The sequence below is a fragment of the Numida meleagris genome, chromosome 25 (genome assembly GCF_002078875.1).
Source record: "Numida meleagris isolate 19003 breed g44 Domestic line chromosome 25, NumMel1.0, whole genome shotgun sequence".
NCBI classification, from domain to species: Eukaryota; Metazoa; Chordata; class Aves; order Galliformes; family Numididae; genus Numida; species Numida meleagris.
Genome location: NC_034433.1, coordinates 3519274 through 3544474, shown reverse-complemented (window position 1 = coordinate 3544474; position 25201 = coordinate 3519274). Strand labels below are relative to the sequence as shown.

General features: G+C 49.1%; 1 protein-coding gene and 1 long non-coding RNA gene across 2 annotated transcripts in view; one reads left to right on the top strand and one right to left on the bottom strand.

The window, feature by feature from the left end:
- The window catches only part of LOC110388175, a 152817-nt gene that overhangs the window by 59983 nt on the left and 67633 nt on the right, over positions 1-25201 (bottom strand). The gene's annotated exons all lie outside the window — the stretch shown is intronic.
- The window catches only part of KCND3 (potassium voltage-gated channel subfamily D member 3), a 95765-nt gene continuing 75433 nt past the window's right edge, over positions 4870-25201 (top strand). The window contains exon 1 of the mRNA XM_021377137.1: positions 4870-5978. Within this exon, the coding sequence (XP_021232812.1) occupies positions 4870-5978 (1109 nt within the window). The remainder of the gene's footprint in view (positions 5979-25201) is intronic.

Genomic DNA, 25201 nt, shown 5'->3' with positions numbered 1-25201 from the left:
GCAGGGGCCGAAAACCCGTCCGCGCCCCCGCTCCGCATTCCCTCCCCTGCTCTCACCTTCCTCGCCGCTCCGCTCCCTTCTCTCCCTCCCCTCCCTCCGTTCCACCCGCTGCCCGTGCGGACCCTTCCAGCCCCCGAACTCCCGGCGATAGATTAAAGTGCGGAGCTGAGCCGGGGAAGGACGCGAGGCAATGGCGAGGCAGCCGAGCTCCTCTATTTCATGTACGTATCTGTCTTACTTTATGGAAGTCACTAACTATCGCTGCGGCGCATCAGTCAGTGCCAGAGCTGCCCGGCAGAGCGGAGCACGACTGGGTTGCTCTCGTTTGGGCTGAGAGTTATTTATTTAAGGGACATTCGCCGGCAAACAGAACTGAGCAAGGATGCCAGCTCTCTGAGCATCTGGAGTCCAACTTCTGAGCGCGGATGAAAGAGGGATGCAGAGAGGACTGGTAAGAGCTGCCAAGGAGCTAGGCGAGCGAGAACGGCAGAATGAGGAGGAAAGGGGACGGGGTGGGAGAAGGAGAGGAGAAAAGGAGAGAGGGGAAGATTGGCTTCGGGCCGGGGTATTTCTTCTTATTCCTGCCTCCTGCCCGGGCTGAGGCTGGCTGCGGGCTCACGGTGCCGGGTGAATGGCTCCGCTTCTCCGGGAGAAGGGACCTCTCCCGCGGGTCCTGCTGCCCGAGGGGCACAGAGGGGCCGACGGAGTTCATCGCACACCTCGCCCCCTGGCCCCCAGCCTCGCCGGTGCCGGCACATCATCCCGCAGCGTAGGCTCGGGTGTGCGTTCAATGGCTCCGGTTGCTGCTGCCCCCGGTAGCTCGCTCCGCCCGTCCTCGGGCTGCATCCCCGCCTCGGTCCGTGCCCGCGGATGCTCCGGGACCTGGCAGAGATCTGAAGCTCCGAGCGGAGCTGGAAAGGGAGGGGGCAAACCCAGCCAGCTCAGGAGAGAGGCAGGGAGAGGCTGGCTGCGCTGCAACGAGGGAGATGCCGTTTAGTCATCTCTCTCTATTTTCCCAATGATGATTGCATTTTCTGATTGCCTCTGACTGCATTTAGAGAGGGAGGGAGGCAGGCGGCACAGCTCACCTCGTACCCTGAGCAGCGGCTGCTCCCTCCCTGCCCGTTCCCTCGGGTTCACCCTGCCCTGGGGCGCCGGGAGCCCTTCCTTGCAGGTAAGGGGGTGCTGCGAGATGGGGGGCCCGGGCTGCTGGGGAGGGCAGGACTCGGCATGCATTTATTGTAAGCCTGTTGCTTTTGCTCCCACATCTCTGCACCTAGCTGAGTGGGTGCTTCGCAGAAAGTTTTATTATCAGATGTGACTGGGAAGGGAAAGGAATATGTGGCTGAAAGAGGACTGGGAAGCTCTGAGTGACATATTTTGCTTTTAAGCAAGAGTATCTCTGCTGCCTGAGCCTGACCCAGCTATGCAGAGAGAGCGAGAGAAGGGATGATCTCCAGGCTCTTCACTCCCATTACCATTGTATCTCATCAAGATACTCACATGTTTATCAGCCGTATTTTAAATCATCCCCGTCAGTTTCCAGAAAAGGAAACGCCATGAGATTTTGGTTCTGTTTTCATGAGACTGCGAAGAGACATTTATTAAGTATGGCAACAACAATAGAACTTAACGTGGTAAGACTCCATCGCTTATTTGCTGACTCTTTGGGTAGGAAGTGATGACTATTCTCTCCAGTTTTCCTCCAGAGCTGCATTGATCCAGCGGCGCACGCCAGGTTTTTGCTTTTAGCCTGGGATCACATTGGGGTGCCAGGGCAGCACAGCTGGGCGATGGGGAGGGACGCAGATGGGGCTGGAATCTGCAGAGATGGGCTCATACCAGTGGCTTTCCTACCCCACATGCCTCCACCAGGAACATCTTCTCCTAACTATCCACGGAACTGAGTTATTTTCTCCACCAATGCTGACTTCTTTAAGTCAGAAAGAGGCAAATGATTTTATTTCGTGTACCAGGTCTTCTAAATGTCATCAACAGGCTACTGATACAGGCTCCTTTCAAATTACATGCAGAAATTACAGCAATTAAAGACAGAAATGTGTGTGTAGGCAAGTACATGATAGAGTTGGAGTGTGTCTGTTTCCTACGCGAGCTGAAGAGACTCTGTTCCCTATGCAATATATTTTATGCCCAGGCAGTTGCTTTCCAGCCTGAGAAGAATGGGTAGCAGTTACCAAAACCCAGACATGGAGGGCAAAAAAGGGGCTTCTTTCCATCGTAATAGATAAACTGTTTAACTGTTTTTTTTTTAAGCAAGCTTAGTCTGTGCAGCTCTGACTTACACATCCAGTCCCATCTCTCTTAATTTTCTGTCTCTTCTTTTGGGGCAGGGTTGAGTCCCGAAGATTCACAGATGAGATAAAGCAAAACCTTTCTGAGCAGGGATGTGATTATTCTTTGCCCTCTCAGACCTTCCTTACAGACACCCAACGTACAGCTGACAAAGGCTTTGTTTGAGTATTTTGAGGACCAAATGGGACAGATTAATGCAACTTTGCAAACGAAGCTGTGTGCGCTAGGCTCACTTAACCAGCTGCATTTCTTTGTAACGGGGAAATGGGAACTAAACTTCTATGGAAGAATACCCTTCTCTTGTTTTAATCTCCTGTCTGTTTCATAGATGAGATATTAATAGCTTCCCCACATATACTGCTAGCATAGAAAGACCCATTTTATCTTTAAAAATTGATTTAAAAATGCGTAAGTCACTTATGAGTTAGCAGTGCTTTATTAGAACAATTATACGTGAAGTATTTATAGAGCCTCAGCAGCTAATGTAGGTAACCTGGAATTTACAACCAAAGTTATAAGTACAGAAGAGATTTCTAATAAGGTTCCCCAGAGAAATTAGGGAAGATGAGGAGCCAGTGTACTGTAGCTGCTCAGGTCACTGTACATCACCAATCAGTCCTGGAAGAACGACTTGTGGTGGTGCCGCTAATTGAAATTAAAAAGCACAGAGGACAGTTTACCAGCAGGGAGATTAGGGAGAGGATGTGTCATCTTGGTGTCTTGGTCATTTGCCTGTATGTCTTTGGTGATGAATGACAGAAATGGTTGTCATTTTTCCGCCTCCTGTTCTGCAGCCCTGTTCTCCATGCAGCGTTTCTCTGCCCCTGCAGAGTTCCTCCAGCTGCAGACTGGGGCGGATTGTCAAAGTGGTGCAGAGCAAGTTTGCAGGGCTGTGCTCTGCCTCCTCCGTGGACAAAGGGTTCTGGTCTCCAGGGCAAATTAGTGCAAAACATTTGTTCTTTAGGAGGAAGAGAAAACAATAGTGCCCAGTGATATGGAACAATCCTCCACAGCAAAATATGGTGGGATATTGGCTCCAGTGCATGCATATGTAAGAAGCATCTCCCTGGGATAAGCATCACTATGGATTATTCTATGTTTTGTAATTACAAAACCTCTTCCACCAGCAGTAAGATGCTCACACGAGGGATTTCAGTTGTCCTTTAGATAGTAAAATTGCACAGAAAGAGACTCCACATTAAGGTGATGAATGTTAATGTGTCCTGAAGAGGAAAGAGCATTCCTGGGAGCAGTTCAGTTGTTTTCACCACAGATTGATTCCATCATTTTTTATTCAGTATTTTGATGGCTGTTGAAATCAATAATGCTGCAGCCCTACTGGCTGGAATGGCAGCTTTCATATAATTAAAAACGTTCAGAGTAAAACTGCATAGAAGGATACCATGCAGAGGATATAATTAGGCTTTGAGGGCCTGAGTCAGTGGAATCAATGGAATCACTGTTGATAGATGACTTTTGATAGGGCCCCTAATGCACCTGATATGGTAATGGCACCTTTCTCCAGATAATTTTATGGTAGACTTAGAAAAACATAAGGAAAGTAAAAGTAAATGTAAGTTAAAAAAAAAAAAAAGTTAAATATTTTAAGAACTCTGATAAAAGACCAAAAAGGAAAAGAAAATTTGTGTCCAGATCAGCACCACAGTAACCACTATAACTAACAGAGAATGTTGGTTCCCAGTGGTTGAGGATCTGGACAACCTGGGATATACTTCATCTAAAAATCAAGGCTGCAGTGAACATATTTCAGTTCAGCCTTCAGTTCTGACTCCGCCTGCCAGGAAATGATCAGGGTCTCCTGGTAATAACCTTGCTAGAAGAAAGCTGTCCAGGTTTGGAGGCTTCCCCGTTCTGCTTTTCTTGGTGCTCCATTGGTAGCATTTTCCTGTGGTCCAGTGGAGGGAAGCATTATTTCACATCAGTAAAACACACCTCTGAATCCAAGAGACCAGCAAAAAAGTGCTGCTGAGCCCAGGTCCTTAATTAGGGGTGGAAGAAAATGAATGAAAACCAGAGAGGTGATCAGCTTCATTACATACTGAACTTTCTGAAACCTGGAAACCCAGCTCGGCTCAGCTGTGGCTCTTCATGGCATGCAGTTTTGCTGGGTGAACTGCAGGTTCATTTCACTGGCACTCCCGGCTCTTTCTTGACAGCTGTAGTTAAATGGATGAGCACGAGACTTACACCTGGGGAATTATGGATTAGTCTTGTTTGTAAGGAAGCAAATATAAATTACTGTGTTTATGCTACTTTTAAAGAGCTTTTAATGAGGAATCATTTGCTATTCAAAATTTCAATCCATAATAATGCCATAACCTCATTGAGTTGTATCTTCTTTAACATCACTCTTGATACAGGAGATGAGGACGAGCCAGCGGTTTAAAGTTCTTGTGTCCATTCTGATCTAGCTCTTGAGCACGATGGAGCAAGACACCCTGACTGACTTTGTGCTGTGCTTTTATCTGCTCTGCCTTTCAGATGGAGCTGATCTGACTCTTGCCCGTCCCCTCCAGTAGCACAGCCAGGGGCACCATGGCTGCAGGGGTCGCCGCGTGGCTGCCCTTTGCCAGGGCAGCCGCCATAGGATGGATGCCAGTGGCCAACTGTCCCATGCCGCTGGCTCCGACAGAGAAGAACAAGAGGCAGGACGAGCTGATCATTCTCAACGTGAGTGGCAGGCGTTTCCAGACCTGGAGGACTACACTTGAGAGGTACCCGGACACTCTGCTGGGCAGCACGGAGAAGGAGTTCTTCTTCAATGAAGACACCAAGGAGTACTTCTTCGACCGGGACCCCGAGGTCTTTAGGTGCATCTTAAATTTTTATAGAACTGGCAAGCTGCACTATCCCAGGTACGAGTGCATCTCTGCCTACGACGAAGAGCTTGCCTTCTACGGGATCCTCCCTGAAATCATTGGGGACTGCTGCTATGAAGAATACAAAGACAGAAAGAGGGAAAACGCAGAGCGGCTGATGGATGACAACGACTCCGAGAACAACCAGGAAGGGTCCATGCCATCCCTGAGCTTCCGGCAGACCATGTGGCGAGCCTTCGAGAACCCCCACACCAGCACCTTAGCCTTAGTCTTTTACTACGTCACCGGTTTCTTTATTGCCGTCTCTGTGATCACTAATGTCGTGGAAACTGTCCCTTGTGGCACGGTGCCGGGGAACAAGGAGCTTCCGTGTGGGGAGAGATACGCTGTGGCTTTCTTTTGCTTGGACACGGCTTGTGTGATGATTTTCACAGTTGAGTACCTGTTGAGACTCTTCGCGGCCCCAAGTCGCTACAGGTTCATCAGAAGCGTGATGAGCATCATTGACGTGGTGGCCATCATGCCATACTACATTGGTTTGGTGATGACCAACAACGAGGACGTCAGCGGAGCCTTTGTGACACTAAGGGTTTTTAGGGTTTTCAGGATTTTCAAGTTCTCTCGCCATTCCCAAGGCTTACGAATCTTGGGCTACACTTTGAAGAGCTGTGCCTCTGAGCTTGGCTTTCTCCTCTTTTCCCTCACTATGGCAATTATCATCTTTGCAACTGTGATGTTTTATGCAGAGAAAGGGTCCTCAGCAAGCAAATTCACCAGTATTCCTGCTTCCTTTTGGTACACTATTGTAACCATGACAACACTTGGGTGAGTATTACTTTTTCTTTTACCGAGCAGCCCGTGAGCATGTACGAGGAGCTCGACCTAGTTGCTCCTAAGCGGTTTTCTGGATGCATGCTGCAACAGGGAATGGAAGTGTTAAGGATTTGATTGTTCTTTGCCTGATAACTTCTGGAATTTGTGTTTATGAGGAGTGTGAAACAGAAAAAGCACTTAAACCCACTTGACAAACGCTTGGCACAACGGTAAACGAATGCAGGAGAAGCAGTCTGTGGAGTAGTAGGTGCTGTTTTGCTCTCGTTCTGCAGAGGAGAGAAGTGGAAGGAAGTTGGCAAGCAGTGCTCGGGTTTTTTCAGACATTCATTTGAGCCATAGATTTTACCCAGAATCTCTGATGTATATTTTGTCTCTTTTTGCAACGTTGGTCACAGTTTCTTTGTTTGACATGCCAGGAGTTAGAGATGTGCTGAATTCAAATGGATGACGTGGGCTGCTGTGCTCCTGAAGTCACTCGGTGATCTCCAGGACGTGTTGTGTGGGTTTTTTTCTCACTTAATTTAGCAAGAAATGGGCTCCTTGCCTGTGTTTAGTGGTGAGTTTAAAAAGTAATTGGCATACGCTGTAGCAGTTGCAGCAGAATTTCAAACGCTCCTGGGGACAGGTGCAGAGGTAATGGAATAATCAAAGCAAAGGAAACGTAGCCTGGAGGGCGCTATTTTTTCCCTTCTATTTCCTTTCTCCCTTGCAGATATTTCTACTGAGATTATAGATGTTTCCTTGAACAAAAGCCTTTGTAAGAATGGCCAAGCCCTCACCCTGGCGGGGTTATGTAAAAATAAAGTGGGCAATCATCTCTTAATTCCGCCCACCAGGACACACTGCGTTTGTTGTGACTTTGCAGAGAGTTTTCCCGCTGGAGAGTTCACACGCTTTCATGCTCAGATGCAGACAATCCTCACTCTTGTAATACGGTCACCACTTTTTCTCTAAGCTGCTTTTGATTTTAAACACTTCTCTGTGCCTATTAGGCATGAACAGGCTCACAATGGCGCCTTTAAATTATTAAAATCATAATTCAGCTGTCAGATAGGCGCAGAATCTGATGACAACTGGAAGTCTGAATTTCTTCAGTAAGTGAGAACGTCGCTGTTTGTCATAGTCACCAAAAGGCCGTCTCGTTTCTGCTCCACAGTAATTGCACCCATCTTTCTGTCTGCAGACACATGCGTGTTCACATGGACGTCCTTTCTATCTTTGTCACGGGAAAAGCTGGGGTCAAGGAAGCACTCGGTGTTGCTCGGGAACCAAAGTTCCTGGTAAAATACATGCAGAAAGTGCTGCAGAGAGCAGTTAATGTGCTGCTCCCGTCAGTATTTGGTCTTGTTCCCTTTCCCTTCCTCTCTGAACACCTAGGTGACAAAACAGAGTGCTCCTGAGGACTTGAAAGTGTCCTCAGTCTGTTGCAATCATAGAAATTATAGATGAATGAGTGGTTTAAATGAGTCGACAAGAATTAAAAACACCCAGGTGTTTAAGCATTGCTTTGTAAGAGTTCATTGGAAAGGGACTGATAACATGCTATCAAAGCCTTAAAGCTTACTCTTCAAGTATTACTGATTTGGGGCATTCTGTTGCAGGATTTTAATTCAAATAGGTAGACAGTCTGCCAGCTGAGATTGCTGCCATTAGCACAGACTTGCAAGGCGCCCCGAAATCCAGGCAGCTCCTGAAGAGAGATGCCCTCTGCCAACACCTGCCTGCCCCATCCACACCTGCCAGGGGTCTGGCACCTTGCTGTGCAGCACCAAAAGCCAAACCCCCTCCCCTGTGCTGGACAGACAAGTGGATCCTGTGAGCTATGCAAACCTCCTTGGGGCTGGCTGCTGCCACCAGCCCCAAACCCAGGGCAGCACTGAGGCATCAAAAGCAGCGAGCTGAAGAAATGAGGCTCTGGCCGCAGGTCATTCCCATCTTCCTGGCATTTTCACACCATAGTTCATCTCTCTCTCTTCAGAAATCACTTAGCAATGTTTGGAAGGATCTTGTTACTAATGAGAGCGCTGGCAATTCCTGTCTCACAGTGGTTGCCAGAAACGCAGCCGGAGTTCCTAACGTGCTTCTTATTCCATCTCACTTTCCCTCTCTGGCAGTTGCCTGTTAGCTGCTGCCATCCCAGCTTTAGCATTAGCATTAGCAACCTAATATCATCTGCTTCAGCCAGTATTTGAAACAGGAAATATACAGTGCCGTAGTTTTTAATCCAAAAGTATACACATGTGTATATCTTTCTTGATTTGAACCCTGCAAGTTAGATCAGATAATGAACATTTCCCTGGCACTGTGATTTCTTTGCTTGTGGCAGTGCTTTACAAAAGAGATTTGCAATGTGGAGGATAACTCTCCCTGTTTCCAAGCCCATTTTATATAAAAGGGAAAGTTTACTGACAATGAAAAGCCAAGGCTAGCACTAGGAAAGCATTAACAGATGTTCCAGTTGACTAACGTTAATAATTAAAATAACAAATCTAAGCCAGATATTTGCTGGAGCAAATTAAATTTGTTCCGTTGGAAGCAAGGAAGTCGTCGCCGTTCGTATGAGCCAGCCTCCACGCACAGCCTGGTACACAATCGTGATCAAGGATTTTCCAAAAGGGATTTTCCTTTGAGCAAAAGGCACAAAAGCAACAACAGAAATGCGGGGATCAGCAGCACAGGGAGGGAGGTACAGCAGCTTTTCTGGGATGGGAAATGAAGCAAAGGAATTAAGCTATACAGTTACACTGACCCTGCGTCTCTGAACCCTCTGCTGTGCTCACCAGCCCCGCTTTAACAGAGGCCGTTTTAATTTAGCGCGAGTTAAATTTTGCTCAGGAGGTTTCATAATGAAGGCATTACTCTTAGGTGCGTCTCAAATCAATCTGAATTACTGAAACAACTACTCAAAGTGAATTCAGGGCCAGCTCTCCAATCCACGCAGCAGCATTTGCCTGGGGGGCAGCAGCTGCCCCTCGCCCTGCAGCACCCACCCTCTCTCTGCCAACGTTTGAGGCCCCCTCTTGCTTTTAACTAACTTCATATGCAATGCCCATCCGCTTTACACCTACACTGAGGCAGTTTAATTATCATAAATTGTGTTTCCATTTACTTTTAACTGGAGTTTGCCTCCATGCCCCAGCATGGGCTGCTGTGCCCGGCCCCCCCGCTGCAGCCTGCGCTGCTTCCACCCGGAGCGCATTTCCCTTTGCTGTTTATGGCTGTTTTTGTTTCACCTGACAGCAGCAGTATGTTCAGCCTCCCAGGCAGCTCCTGTGAGCACAGCGTGGCTGCGAGCCCCCCTGCCCGTGCCTGTCCCCGTGGGGTCCGTGCTGTCCCTTTGGGTTTGGCTGCGCTGGTCACTGCGCTGGGACAGCAGAACCGTCTCTGTAGAGTTTGTTCGAGGAGCCAGGTCAGCACGGGGGAGTCATCTATGCACTGGCCTTGCCATCTCAGCAGCCCACTCTGCAGCAAGGAGAGGAATCCCTGAGTGCTGGGGGAGCTGGGAGCAATGCACAGTTGTTGGGGGGTGGTGGAGCTGGGAGCAATGCATAGAACCCAAGCGCTGGGGGAGCTGGGAGCAATGCACAGAACCCAAGTGCTGGGGGAGCTGGGAGCAATGCACAGAACCCAAGTGCTGGGGGAGCTGGGCTCAGGGTCGGGGGCTGCTCTGCTGTACTGAGGTTACCCCAGCTGGAGCCCGAGGTTCTGCAAAGCGTGGGGTGGGGAAGCGAGAGAGAGCTGACGTGATCAACCACTCTATTATTTGTTTCGTTGATCTCTTGGGCTTTCTTTTCTATTGGTATTCAGTCCCGGGGAAGGAATGGGATGAAATGTAAGCACTGGAACAGGATGTGAAGCTCGCAGTGCCAAAGCGCTGAGCACTGAGCACTGCAGGGCAGCCAGCACTGTGCAATGGGGATCTCTGCAGTGCTGCTCCATGCACGGCCCCGGGGCCAGCGGGTTGATAGTAACCCTCACTCACCATCCTCTATGCAAACCAAGAGGAGTTTGCAAAGTCAGGGAAGCCATAAATCGCTCCTGGAGCGCTGCCATGCCGGGCGCTCTGCAAAGCGTGCGGCTCAGCCCCGTAATCACATTTTGTGTGTCACTACCTCAGTAACTGCCATGAAACGGAACCAGAAAAATTGCTCTGATAGAAATGCTGCTTTGCATATCCAGCATCGTCAGTGGGAAGACGGATGAGCTGTGGGACGTGTCCTTTGTAAAGCGAGGCGCCAGCATCTCATCACTCTCCCCATTTCCTACAGGCAACAATTCTTCTACCCACAGGCCAGGGAGCAGCTTGAATTTAATATACAGAAAGCCCAATCAGACAATGAATTGATGCAGCTACACAAAGAAGCCATTTGCTTGAGCTTTCATTCTCCCGACTGCAGCTTCACCTCATATGAAGTGTGTATCAATTTTCTTCCCCTAATGGATTTACAGATACCGCGCACGGAACATCTTTGTGTCAGAATTGGAGACGGAACCTTTTCCTTCACTGCCTTGATGCAAATCTCAAGCAAGCATCTCATTTTAGAGCTATTTGCATTCACCAGAACCCCAGAAGTATTAAAACGCCTTTATTCATTCTCATGGCAGGTGGAATTCATTGGATTTTTCTCTCTCTCAGAAAAATACCAACCCTGAAAAATGGGATGTCTCCGTCCTTAGGCTTTTTGTGGCTTCGGTTACTTGTCATCATTGCACACACGTGCAAACACCCCGTTTCCAATGGGCAAGGCAAAATAACTTTCCTTCAAGGCAAACTCGTGCAAGAAGGCTTGTATTTTGAATGATGCTGAGTAATGGTACTGGCTAAAACCACAGCACGACTGCTACGCTTACCAATGGGAACCTTGGCAGAGATGCATCTATAGCAACTGAGCTGAGGAAGCTTTCGCAGCTCCTTGTTCCTGCTTCCCTCCCCAGCCGGCAGCACAGCGAGCGCCTGAGAGCCGCAGATTGCAGAGAGCATTGTATTTTCACTGGAGATGGAGGGAAGTGATTGGCTTGCTGATTTGGATCTGAGTTATTTTTAGTCTCATCAAATGATAATTTCATAACAGCGCTGACCCAGTAAAAGTAATTAGTTTACAGCGATCAGCTGAAAATAGGGGACAGAGTAGCCACCGTCAGTATGAAGGCGGTGAAAGGGGAAGGGAAGTTAAAGGCCTGCAACAAATTAGCCAAAACGAATTACGTCTCTTAGCTGATTACATCCATGCAGTCCAAAATCTGTTCTCAGCCTGCATTGCTGCACGGGCACAGAGAGCTGCGAGGCGGCCCAGCTCAGAGCCAGCACCCAGCGCTCGGTGTGGAGCCTTGGAGCTGCACTGCTGGGCTGTGCATCCCTGCCCTTGTGCCCATCCATGTGGAGGTACCCGGGGACAGAGCTGCCACGGTGCTAGCAGAGGATGGAGCAGGTTTGTGTGTGCTTAATGCAGCACGAGCTCCAGGAGCAGAGGGCTCAGCCTGGCAGCTGCTCTGTGCCTTACACCGGGTGTTGCCCTGAGCCAGAGCTGTTGCTCTATGAGTGTTGCTCTGTTCCAGACCTGTCCCAGCCTTGGTGGCCACACCGGGCAGGGCTCAGCCCCACAGCTTTCCCAGACAGGCGCTGTCAGTTCCACCATTTACCAGCACTATGTTAGAGCACGTTCAAGGGCTATAATTCACCTCTTCAGGTTACAAGTAAGGGTGGAAGAGTTATTTTAAAATCAATATCTAGCAGAATGCCATTGTTCCTACATTAAAACCTGCTGGGAAATTACTCGGAGGTATGTGGCAAGTCAAATTGCTGCCTGCCAGAGGAGGAAACAATTCATTACCTCTTTAAAGGGTGCAGATCTTTCCTGGCTTTTCGTTTTGGTTTGCAGCCTGAGGAACGACGCTGCAACATCTGGCCCTTTCCTTCTCTCACTCATTAGAGACTTGTTTCTCTTGTCCTGGCTCTATGCTGGGGACATCTGTGCAGGGCTGTGGGGTTTGGGTCTGGTCTGTACACTGCTGCTCAGTGCTGCACGTGGGGTCTGTTCCCCTACAAACACATCTGAAAGCACCAGGCCGAGGTGGGCAGCCGTGCAGAGCTGTGCAGCAGCGGGCTGTGTGCCACGAGGCTTCAGGAGAGGCACGGAGCGCAGCGCCCGGGGCAGCCCGCTGCTTTCATCTCAGCCTGCCATCTGCAGCAGAATTAAAACACGGATCAGCCTCAGCGTTCTGCCTTCAGGACTTTGCAAAAATTTGGCTGCTGTAAAGCCCCTGAGAAGGATTGTTTGCTTCTGCAGAGAGCAGCCCCGCAGAACGGGGCCACGTGCCCCTGAAACCGCAGCTCAAACGGAGCCGAGCTCTGTGTGCAGCGGTGCCATGCGACCTCCCAGTCACCAAGACAAGACCCCAGCAGCCCGGCCCAGTCCTGCACTGCCCAAGTGTTGGTGCTGAGCAGCAGCCAGGCCCCTCACCTTGCAGCAGCAGTGGGAGCTGTCAGGTTGGCTTTTGGCAGCGGCCGTTAGCCCAACAACACGTCCTCGGCACGCTGAAGTACCCTCAGCTTTTTGGTGCAGATAATTATTTTTCATGTTCTTACGGCTTTATTCTTTCTGTACATGTGACTCCATCTAAGAGACACAAATTGCTGCTGTTTCTCTTTTGCCTGCAGATACGGGGTTTCACATCAGATGTGAAAACAGCAGATGATAAATTCCCATTTGCTTTCAGCCTTTAAGGTTTAAATGCACAGCTTTGAGATAACAAGGTTTCCCCCCACAAGCTGACAGCCCCTTTATTTCTTCACTGTACCAAGGAAAACACTTTTACTATTACTTTATCCTTCTGGTTTTTTCACCCGGTTGCCACAGTTCTCACTTCCACGTCAGTACGCTCCATGTGCACTGCTGGTGTGTAATTTGTACACAACAAGTCATCAACAGGACGCACTTTTTCTCTATTTTTGTACGAGCTGTAGCACAAGGGACTCATCCTCCTTAAATATTAATTACAGTCACCATGGTAAGGATAAAAATAACGCATTATTTTTCAATCGGAAAGGATGGTGCAAGCCAGCTATTCTTGCAACCTAATGCTTGGCAGAAGCGAGCTCTCTTCCAAGGGAAAGCTGAAAGGAGAGAGCTGCTCCGAGCTGCCTCCTCCTGGAGCCCATCTCCATCATCTCCATCTCCTCCTGTCCCGCTGCCTGGCTCACAGTGTGCTCCAGAGCTGCCCAGCAGCAATCCTTCTGGCGAAACATGGCTGGAAGGCAGCCAAGAGGATGTGCCTGATGTGTTCTTACCGTCCATGGTTGCTTAGTCCATGCACTGGACCAGGACTGGCCCAAATCGAGCCCCTGAGGGGTGCACGTGGCAGGCACTGCGTCCTTCCCCCTGGAGCTCAGATCTGCTGAGCCACACAGCTGCTGGGGCAGAGACAAACGTATCCTTCCCTGTGCTCAGTTTCAGAATTCTTTTTTGCTGTAGCCCTGTTTTGTTGTCTTTTGAGGCTTCAATATTTGCTTGACCTTTTGTCATCAATATTAAAGAAGAAATCCAACTGCTTCTTTCTGCTTCTTCAGAGGGAAGGCAGAGGAGGCCGTTGTCCATCCAGCAAACTCTGACACCTCCCTTACTTCTCTGTATGAGAGCCTTTTTCCAGTAATCAGCATCTGAAATGAGCAGAAACAGGACTAAAATGTTCCACTTTGAGCATGAATCAATGGAGCACTATTGCCAGCACTCGTCCTTCGCTGTCACACGTCTCAGTTGTGCCGTTGGTTCAGGAAGATGCAGCAGCCCATCTCCCACCCACGAGAGATCCTTTTTGTCAGGGCTGCTCTCTGATCTCTGCATAATGAACCCAAATACGAAATCCCTTGCTCCTGCGGTGTGCGTGCTCTAAAGCTCCCTGCACGACCACTCCACTGCGTGCAGATGGGCAATCACGGGCAGCTCGCAGGAGGTAATCACAACTTCTACTCGTGCCTCTTTCGTTCTCCTGCCTACTTGCATCTGCCCCACCGTCTGTTCCTCCATCCAGGGAGCATCCAGCATGGAACAGGATGAGTCCTACTGAGTCAGACGCTCGGCTTCAGTTCTTGAAATGAGCTGGCACGATATTCTCGCCTTGGCACGTTGTGCGCAAAGACTACAGCCCTTGTAGATATTTTCCTGCTGCAGAGGAATAGCAGGCCAGATTAAATAATAGAAACATTCATTCAGCAAGGCAGTTGTTGAATGAAAATATGCAAACCAGATCAATTTAGGTAAAAGTCACTTCTCTTGCTAAGGGTCAAACAAGCAGTAAGCTAGGCTGAGGGAGACAAGATTTGGGCTGCAGAGGGCTCAGCAGGATGAATTCCCCCACTAATGAGCTTAGTGAATAAGCTCATTACCTAATGAGCTCTATTGAACGAGCTTGATTTCCAGTCTAGGGAAAGCCTTCTGAACAGATAAAATGTAGGTAAACAGCACCCTCCTCTTACAGACAGAAAACCTATCTGTAGCTCCAGAGCAAAGCCACTGGCACGGTCAGGTCGTTCCTTGGAGGTGCAGATGAAGCTGCAGTGCTTTGTTTCTTACTTCTTGGTGGGAAAAAACAACCATTTAAATTGATGGATCAGGAAAGCAACAAAGGGTAGGTGCTGTTTTCCACATTTGATCGCTCTTTACAAATTCAGATGCAAAGAAGGGTGTGCACTAACATGGCTAGTTCAGACCTGTCCTAACACCTTTCCTTTGGGGCAGCCCTCGGGGTGTCCTGCCCTCCATGTAAGACAACACAGAGCCAGACTGGGCAGCCTCCAGAGCTCCTCTCCATCCGCAGCCATTCTGCAGTTCTATGAAGGAATACTCCTGCAGTGGCATCTTTCTCATCAGATCAGACACAACGGAGAGGTCTGGGCAAATGGCACAAAGGAAACCTGACGCCCACGCAGTCCTGTGACAGATCTTGTGGGCAATTCATTGCCCAGAGAGGTGGGAGTCTCCAAATACCCGCTGTGCGAGCAGCTGTGTGAGTCCATCACATACCCACACACGGCTTTCCGTAATTTGCAATTCCGACAGATTGGAAAAGAAAGGAGAAAACGAGATTTCAGAAAAGACTACATCTACAGATGTGGAAAGAAAAAAGCTTTAAATCTTAACGTTGTCTTCCACATAGTAACACTTGTATTTATTTTTACTGCTTTTTCTTGGCCAGCAAAAGGCTTTCAGCAGATAGGAAGCGCTGTTAGAACGCTTCTGCTCCCGCAGTTGTGCTGCACTCAGACTCTGCCACTGCCCATCCTCTGCCTGTGCTCCTCTGAGCAGGGCTGGGGTGCATCTGAAGAGGGGAAGGGGGAGAATGTCCAAACTCTGCCCTTATAACTGATTGCTAATTTGGTGGGAGATGAAGGATTCTGAGGGGAGAACAGGTGTTCGCTCTTAAAAAATATATTTAAACCTATGCATGCATGCCCTCAAGTGCACATCACAGGGTAAATAAACATGCTCACAGCTCACTTGTACGTGTCAGTATATATTTGCGTGATTGCAGCATGAAAGTCTGGCACCAAATGTACTGTGAACTGAAAATGAATTTCAGCAGCTTTTATGATTCATTTTTGTCAGAAACAAACGAGGCGTCTGCAGCCTCCTCGTTAGCTGTGTCCGGCGCGGCTCCTTCGTTGCTGCCGTGCAGACAGCCCGTGGCTGCATGTTTCCATTTGGGGCCGCTTTATTGACAGCTTTCCTCCTGCAATCTCATCCGTGTCAATAATTCTTGAATGGCTCTGCCCACTCTGATGGCAGCGCGCCTCCGTGTACCTCCATTACAGGCAGTGGGTCCCACCAGGGAAAAGGAGCATCAGTGGCAGCGGAACGGGGCTGTGGGGTTTGAGCGGGGAGGGCTGGGACGTGGGAGACGTGCAGTGCTGTTATGGGACAGCTGGCACAGCAAGAGGGGCTCCGGGTCCTGCCCAGCCCTGCTCCTCGCCCACCTTCATCCTGCGAGGGGCAGAGACTTCAGCTCTGGGCACTGGAAGCCCTGTCGCTGAGTTGGATGGAATTTGTGTGTAGCCATTAATAACTGCTTCCCCGGCAATATCAAAACAGTGTGGGCAGACAGCGCTTCTCCCTATAGCACTTGTCTGCACAATAAGTCAAATCCGCCCGCTACAGCATCACAGACAGAGAAAGGGCATTTATCCGAACACGTGTGCGCGCAGTGCTTCACCTGCATTGGGCAATGCTCGAGGGGAAAGTTGGTGCCCAAAGCCCCAGCAGATCGGGATGTGGGGGACTGTGCAGGAGATGTGCCCGGGCACAGGGAGTGGGGCTGGCCCTGCGGGAAGCCCATCCACAAACAGCTCTGGGGCTCGCTCCCAACATCGATGCGATCTAAATAAAATATCAAAGAACTCCATCTCTTCTTGCAGATGAAAGGAGAAAACGGGGGAAAAAAAAATAAAAGATCTCACAGGGTTGTAGATGGTAGGATAAAAGATGTTCTACAGGTCTGCGTTTTCCTGCTCCAGAAGGAAAGAGAAAAAAATGAGCTAGCAAAATGCGAGCAGGAGTTGTTGCCTTCCCAGAAGCGAAGTTAGGATTTAATGATGAAATACGGTAAATAATGAATCGGCAGCCATGGCACGTGTGTGTGCAGGTAAAGAAACAGCAGTGCACCTTCCTGCTGCGGGAGGAAAATTCGGATGTCGGTGCCTCAGGCGGTTGGGAATCCTACCCAGAAGCATCCTAAGGTGGAAGGAATGCACTCAGTGCCAAATACCACCCAGCAGCATGCAAAAACCAGCAGCAAAGCAGTCCCCTTCAACTGCAGCATAACGTAAGGATTTGAGCTTTCACTACACAGTCCTTGTCGAAGTGTTTGTGGGTGTGTTGTTCTGATTGGGTTTTTAGCAAAACCCGGCCTACAAAACACAGCCCAAATACTCAGCATAACAAAACGCAGCCACAGAGGTCAGTCTGCTGTCGAAGGTGCAGCGCAGCTTGTAGGTCTGTTTTTCCACCCATCTTCTAAATGCAGCTTTCCATCCCGTTCTGCTAAGCCCGGGTTCGATCGATAAAACAAAGCCAGCATTATAATACTGGATCTTGTGGCAGACAACTGATGTCCCCCCAGCCATAGAAGTGACAAACCCAAACCGGACCTCACGTCATCACACAGCTCTTTGTCTTCATTGCTGTGCGCAGCTGCGCCGGGCATCGGCCCCAGAGCTCAGCTCTTGTGCACAGACCAACTTTCATAATCAAGAGCTCTCACAGCTCCAAACGCAGAGCAGGGATTTTAAGCGCCTTCCATTGGGTTTTCGTCCATTTTGGGAGAAGTCTGTGTTTTTCTTGAACACCGTGGTCCTTCACAAAACGGCGTGTGCCTCTCCGGCAGCTCGCAGAAACTCAGCAAGATGTTTCCTACCGCAGGAATATGGAGAATGCTCATTTCAAAGTATGGGTTAATATGGACTCGTGAGAATATCTGAGCAGCTCTGCTCAAGAGCAGAGTAAGTGCAGGAGATAAACAACCAGAACCCCAACCAGCTCTTCCACTGATGGAAGGGTTTCCTGTGCGATGCCTCACTGTGCTGCTCCCGGAGCCAGAGGCAATGACAGAAATGCAGCAAATCATCTGCTTCAGCAGTGGAAAAGTGGACGGGGTCCAGCCTTGGAATTTAACAACAATCACTCTGCCTAATCGTCATTCACCGTGTATTTTTTCCTTGGACAGATCTGCCACTGGTTCATAAAAAACCACAAGATGACTGCCACCGTTAAGCAATTACATGCAAGATGCGTAATGGAATAGTTGGAGACAATGCCACAAAGACTCTTACAGCACAGGGGTGAATTTCATGCCCTTTCCATGGAAACATGCCAAGGAGAAGAAAACAAGTGAGCAGAAGTCGCATGCCAGAGCCCAGTGCATACAGTGGGCTCAAAGGACATTTAAAATCTGCCACATTTAAAAGTGGTTGAAGTCCCGTGAACACAGTGAGCGTGTGCCCTGCCGTAGCGCTCCATGCATCCAGCTGGGAGGACATCGGGTTGAGCAGGGCTGAAAAGGTTCTTGAGGATTCTGTACAAGATGTGAAAAGCAATCACACCACTATATATATATATATATATATATATGATAGAAGATAACCATAAAATAAAAGACTGAAGGCTTGAATCACTGAGCAGTTACCCGGTGATAGCTGGATACAGCAGTTTTACCAGTGCAAGATTATTTTAAAATATTACTACTCATATATGGTAGAAAATAATGGCCCTCTTGCAAAAAATGCAGTTGTGAGTGGTAGAAAACAAAACCCATTACACAAAGCCCCGAGGAGGGACGTGGCAGAATCCAGCCTGGCCTCTACCAGCAAAGCACATCACTTTCCTTAATAGGTGCTCAAAGCTTTGTGTGATTTAAGAGGAGTTCTGTATGTGCTGTCGGACAGATCCGTGTCTGATGGGTTGCACTGAAAGGTGGGCACAAAAAAGATTCCCCCCAGGCACAGCCCGTGCCTGAGCCGTGACTCAGGCTGCAGAGACTGATGCTCTCCCAGCTCACTATTGACACATGGGATGAGTAAAAGAGATTTACTTTGGCATCTCATTCACTTCTCAATCCATCTTCTCTAGTACCTTTCTCCCCTCCAGCCCTGTGCATGGAAAGGTCAATCTGTTTAATTACAGCCGTTAGGCGCACGCGTGCCATTTGCAGAACTGCTCAGCATGCTCAGGGAAATGGAGCTCAGGTGCATGCTGCTGCTGCTGCTGCTGCCTTTTGCATTGAATGCAATAACAGGGGGCTTCCTGCTGCAGCACACAGACCTCCCAAGTTTTCACTGTGCTAATAACAAAAAAAAAGAGACAACTGAACTGAACTGAACTGAGTTTTCATGATATTTCTGCAGCTTCACTAGGACCATCAGAATGTGCTACAAACGTTTATTAAAGTTTGCTGCCCTCCTACATAGACACTGACATTTCCATTTGGCAGATGTAGAATCCAAGTCAGCAGATCACTGGACTTCCACACAAGTCACACAACAGAGTTCCCTGCTCTTGTGGCAGCAGCAGGACACCAAGGTGTCCTGCCTCTTGTTAGCATCAGTCCAGCACCTTCCCCTTGGTCTTCCATGCCATCACCACTGACAAAAACTCTTCTGGCCATATCACAGAATGGCTTGGGTTGGCAGGGACCGCAAAGCCCCCAGCCCCACCCCTGCCGTGGGCTGCCTGACCCCCCAGCTCAGGCTGCCCAGCCTCAGGCATCTCCAGGGATGGGGCGGATATGGGTACTTGGGTATCCATCATTACTCTCTGCATCCCAGTTCTGCTCCGTGCTCCCACATTTAAGACCCTTTGAAAAGCAAGGGCACAAATCTATGAAGAGGCTCTAAATGGTCAGTTGAGACCAGTGCGTTGTTTCTGTCTCCTTTGAGAAACTCACAGAATTCCACAGGGGTCAAGAAAAACAAGCAAGCAGCAGACGCCTCGATCTTTGGAAGACAATTCCATACAGCGTTCCAGGAATTCATACTGCACTTTGAAAGACAGGACACTTGAAAATCTTCAATTGCATCCTAACCTTTCATTAATTGGGCTTTTTGCAGTGAGCAGCGTCACAACAGTCTGCTCCCTCTGTGCAGAACGCAGGTGGGCTGCAGCAAGGAGAGAGCACCGGAGCGTGCCAGGCAGTGCAACCGATGGAGCCCGCACAGCTCCTGATGGCCCAGCAGCCCTGTTCCACCTGCAGCACAAGAAGCGTTCCCCCCACATCACAGATCTCAGCATTAGCCCTTCAGAGAGGCAAACAACAGCTCGGGAAAGCGATGGCTCTCAACAGCTCCGAAAAGTCACCTTTTAAATTGATTTCCATAATAATGAGTCGAGCGAGCCATTTTGTCAGCAAGATTTATTTGCATACCTCACATCTCTGTTTTCATGTCATTTCTGCTCTTCCCAGGGCCGCCTGACCCCGCTCCCCCAGCACTTGCTCTGCAGAGCAGGGCGCACTCAGCAAACCCAGCTGCAGCGCGTGCCCTGCTCACCCGGGTGGGTTTCAGCCCCAGCGTTAGGGTCCAGGCTTCCCAGCCCCCAGCAGAGCCCAGCTCCTGGGCAGCTGCCCCCAGCCCCCGGGGCTGCTCCTGGGGGCTGCAGTGGGGGCTGAGCCACTTCCCAGCAGAGACTGCTCGTCCCCTGGGTGTTACGGGGCCATTTGTTCTAATTCTTGTTGACATTTCATTTCACACGCTATTAAATGAGCCTCTTCAGAAGGATGCAACAGAAATTTGCTTCGGAAGGGAGAAATACAATGTGTGCTTTAGTACCAAACAAGCTGATGATTTATTTTTCTGATAATAGTTACCATCCGCGGCGCAGAGCACCCACTCAACTTCACGCAGCACTGCTCTATTGTGCACCAAAGTGCACCCGGTGGCTCTGGCAGCAAAGTCAGTGACACACACCGTGTTTCGGTGCTTCTGGTATTCCACTGCCATCCTTAAAGCAATCATAGTATTTCTAAGTTCACTGGCTTTTCTGTTTGTTTGCGAGCAAGGTTGCAATGCTTTCCGTAAACAGCCAGTTTGGTATCCATAACCGTACAATGCGGGATAATGGAAGGACAAGTGTAAGGGAACTTCAATGAATCATTTTTTATTTGAGCAATTTAGCAATGACATACTGTATCAATCACTTCGGTGCTGGGTCTGTAGAGTAAGCAGATCTCCTGACACATTTTATACCCTTCTTTGAACAATATAAAATGACCTCAGGGGAGGGAACAAGCAGCTAGAGGCGGCTGTGAATCTCTTTTACTGCTGAAAAGGAGCAAGCAGACAAAGGGGCGTGCTGCCAGGCAGTGCGGGACAGACGGACTGCTGGGACGGACAGAGCACTGGGACAGATGGATGCGTTGGGACAGATGGACCCACTGGGATAGGACACCAGGACGGTGGCTCTGAGCTCACCGTGAGGGTCAGGCTCTGCCCGCTGGGATCACAGCTCCCAGTGGTGGTGGGAGCCTGCTACCCAAAAATGCACGGACTGATGTGGGCAGGGGGGGAAATGTAACAGCTCCGGGAAACACGAAGCTTCCTCCTGCCTTGCATGCCTCCTGCCTTCCATGGGCCTGAGCCCACTGTGGTCCCACTGTGGGACCTTTACCCACCGTGGTGATTAAATCTCAGCAGAGTTATTAATACTGAGACGTGCTAAGAAACGGGCTTTCTTACTTGTTTAAAGAAAACAGTCCCCTTCCCCTTTCTAAATCTGCTCTCATATGGGAACCGTAACACTGAGAAACGCTGAGCAGGGGTCATTTGTATATGGCTAATTAACAATTTTATGAATACTATAAAAATACATCTTACGGGGATAAATGAGGGCCATTATTTGCAGGAACGGCACAAGTTCACAACGGCAATCCATCAAAGCCCATTACTTTCTCCCATCGCATTTACGAGGAGCGCGGTGGGACGTCGCGGCATCCGCAGGCAGAGACTTGCAAAACAGGGAAGGATTCTGAGGACGATGTGAGCTTCTACTTCCTCCATTTTTAAACGTGGATTATGTCATGTAATATTCTTAAAGATATTCCCCAGGGCCAGCCACTGTTACAGTGAGTAATATCCAATCACCCATTTCTCCCCATGTAATATAGTACCGCCTGCTAAATTTGTCCGTCTAATTAGCTCTTTCCCCTAACACTTGCTATGATTAAATCTGTATTAAAACTTTCTGTGCAGCGCAAGAGCAGACACACCTGAGCGTTCCCTAAATTTAGCAGAGGACAATATTTAATGGGTTATTTTTAATGGCTGCCGTGTAAATGAATTCCGATTTGCATTTCCCCAGCCTCCTTATTTTTCCCTCTTGAAAAGCTCCCTTCAGTTGTATATCAAGCGGATTAGAAAGAATAATGGAGAAGCCTACCTGCTCCCTCCATCAAGCATCTTTCAGAACTAAACTAAGAACTTTATGCAAAAAAAGAGGTGGAAGAAACCGGGTTTCTTGATCCTTCAGTTCCATCACTTTCTAAGATGTGTCACATGAGGCACAGCTGGACTCGTCTCGCAGTTTCCACGTGGTTTAAGCAGGGTGAGGTGAGCACTGGGATGCTATGGGATGCTCAGTGCTGCAGGTGGGGAGCAGCAGCCGGCGGTACCGAGCTGCTGGAGCACAGCACAGGACAGATCTCCGTGTCGTTCGTTAGCAGGAAGCCATCCCTCCTCATCCCTGGGGCTCTCGGCTGCCTCCAGAAAGCCCCACTAAGGTCTCCGTGTGCCTCCAGCTGGAAGCCTTTGTGCTGCAGGTGCTGGGATTCACAGCGCGGTCGTGCAGGTTGGATGCAGGAGCTCGGCCCGTTGTGCTGCTCGGCTGCTCTTCCATTAGGGTCCTCAGGCTGAGAGATAACGGTTCATCTCCATAATTACAAACACATCCTCGGCAGGAGACAATAAGGTTGTTTCTTACGGAGGATTTGAATTACTTCAATTATCGTGTCTGCAGCTTCCCATTCAGGGAAGCCTGAGGTTTGGGAATACTTCAGAGCAATCCATTGTGCTGGATTGGTTATATTCAAGATGACCAGATAGGAGATTTTGGTTTGGTTGTTTCTTTCGGGCAATACAAGCTCAGAGAATTGTAACATTTCTGTGCCCACTTCGGGGCTGTCTCTAGAACACAACAAAGGCACGAGCCGGAGAAGAGGGAACTCATATTCTGAGTGTGCTGCGGCCACATCTTTCTGGAAGAACAGCCCATCCGCATGCTTGGTCCCAGCTGGGCTGCTGGGGGCTGCAAGCTGCTCCCAGAGCACAGCACTCTGTGAGCAAAGCCCAGCCGAGCTGAGGGTGACCCCCGGCACTAATGAAGTTCCCGTGGTTCTAATTGAAATGCGCTTCTCCTTTCTTTTCTCCCTGCTAGTCAATAAGATAAACAATGGGCTGGTGGAATACAAAGAACTTGCTTTGTGCATTGTGGTTCTCAGAGATGCTTTACAGCATTAGATAGGGAACACAAAAGCGGAGCTGCTGATGTGTTTATTTCTGTATAAATATGTTTTCCTCTAGTGTCACTTTTGGCATGAAAGGAAAGAAACGCTTCCTCATAAACATTTCAAAATGGCCAGAGGATGTAAAGCGGATCCTCATTAAAAGATTTGTAATCCTGTCTCTAGAAGGCATCCAGAAGAATGGATATGCCTCAAAAACCCACAACGCCTTAATGATTTTTACATAATCCACTCCTCTTTGGCCAGGCATCCACGCGCTCAGGCTGTTTTTGCACTGCACAGCTCTTTGCTGTGTTATGCACTGACTTGAGGCTGCAGCTCTGAACTGAGCACCACCTCTGGGAGCTGGGAGCGAAGCTGGGAGGGAAGAACTCCACAAGTCTCTGAAGGTCTCAGCAGCTCCTAGGTTATTGCATCTCCTAAAAGTTTCCCCTAAGAAAAGATGATTTCCTTCTTCGTTCTCACCTCCGATCGAAACCCTAACTCCCCGTGAGCCCATACTGATAAACCAAAATTAGATGACACTTTCAGGCGCGTTTCTTCACTGGCCTTAAAATCTCTTTTTGGGAGACGGGAAAATTGTTCTTTTTGAGTGAAACACGTATTTATGAAAGCTGCAGCCGCTCTGCCCACGGAACCAGCTCAGCTCTCCATCCTGCATCAGCAGAGCACTTTGCACGTGTGTCATTCCGGCAGCTGTTCTGACCCTCCTGCCTTCGGCACAGCCGTTCCCCGAGCCACTGCCAGGCGTGCTGTGCTGGCCGTGCTCTGCTGCACTCTGCTCTGCAGCTTAGCCCTCCTCTGGCACGCTGCCTGACACACCGCTGCTCCCTGTCCAGGAGCTGGATGGAGCAAGCAGCCGGCACTAACAGTGCACTCTCCAAGGGAAGTAAAGTGGTCACGGTAGAGCTGGCTGCTGCAGTGGAGAATGGAAGATGCTTGCATTATCGGTGAAGTATAAGATATTGTGCAATAGGACCGTGCTTTGCAGAGCTTCTGCTGGGGCATCTTATCTAGGGGCAACCTTGCAGCCCACTCCTAAGTTTGCTTTGCAAAGAAAAAGAGGATAGAACTAAAAAAAAAAAAACCAAAAACCCACAACTTTCTTCTCCACCTGTCACCTGAAAGTTTAAATTTAGTAATTAAAAGTCCCACTCTTTTAAAATCTAGTCATGAAAAATAAAATGAGCCCTGAGCACGATCCACCTTACATAACTTCCTCCACATTTAAAAATAACCCGTGCAACCTTCCTCGCGCTCGGTGCACATCACAGCAGCTCCAGAGCAGCACCCCCACCTCCACCCAGACCCCATCTCCTTGCTCTCATTGCTCTCCCTTGGCAGGAGCCTCAGGCTTTGTGCGCTGAGTTCCAGCAGGAAAGGATCAGGGAGGCCCTCCCAGGTGTGGACCCGGCCTCACCCCAGAGAGGCCCGGAGTCTGACTGAGCAATGGAACCTGCTCCCTCTGCACATGGGGCTCCTTTGCTCTCTGCAAGAACACTTCACATTGCAAGGAGCTGTGTGTGTCTGCAGCCAGAAGCAGCATCACCCCACAGTGTAACTTGGCTCCTGGCTGACCGTGTTACCAGAGAATCCTAAGTCTTACGTTATTCTGGTGCAGTAAATATTAAAGTCAGAGAAGAAACTCATGACACGTCCTGAGAGTATGAACACAAAACAGCTCTGGTTTTATTCATGCTGAAATCAAACAATGCATTAAAAGCACTTTGTAAGATCTCCCCAGCACTGTTCTGTACTAAATCCTGCACTGTTCGCACAGGGACAGGTCTGAGTGCTCCTCTGTTCCAGATAAGGCCCCTGAGAAACTCAGAAACAGAAAAAATAATAAAAAAAAAAGTAATCAGTAGGAACTGCAGAGTGGAAAGGAATGACCGCATGAGAATGATAAATGCATTGAAAAATAAGGAGAGCGAGGATATACATCAACACAGGTACATAAATCACGCAGATGCACAATTAATTTGTAACGCCAGCTATGCCTGTGGAGCTCAAGCAATGCTAAAATATGACTGAGAAACCCCAGGCAGATCTCTTCGTCCCTGTCTGGAGTAAATGATTACAGCTGTGTTGCCAAAGTTGACATTCCTTTAGGATCCAGCCTGTGTGGCTGCAGAGAGAATGGTTACTGAGAGTGGTTACTGAGTGGCACTGGGCAGAGCAGCACCGGGCAGAGCAGCACCGGGCAGAGCAGCACC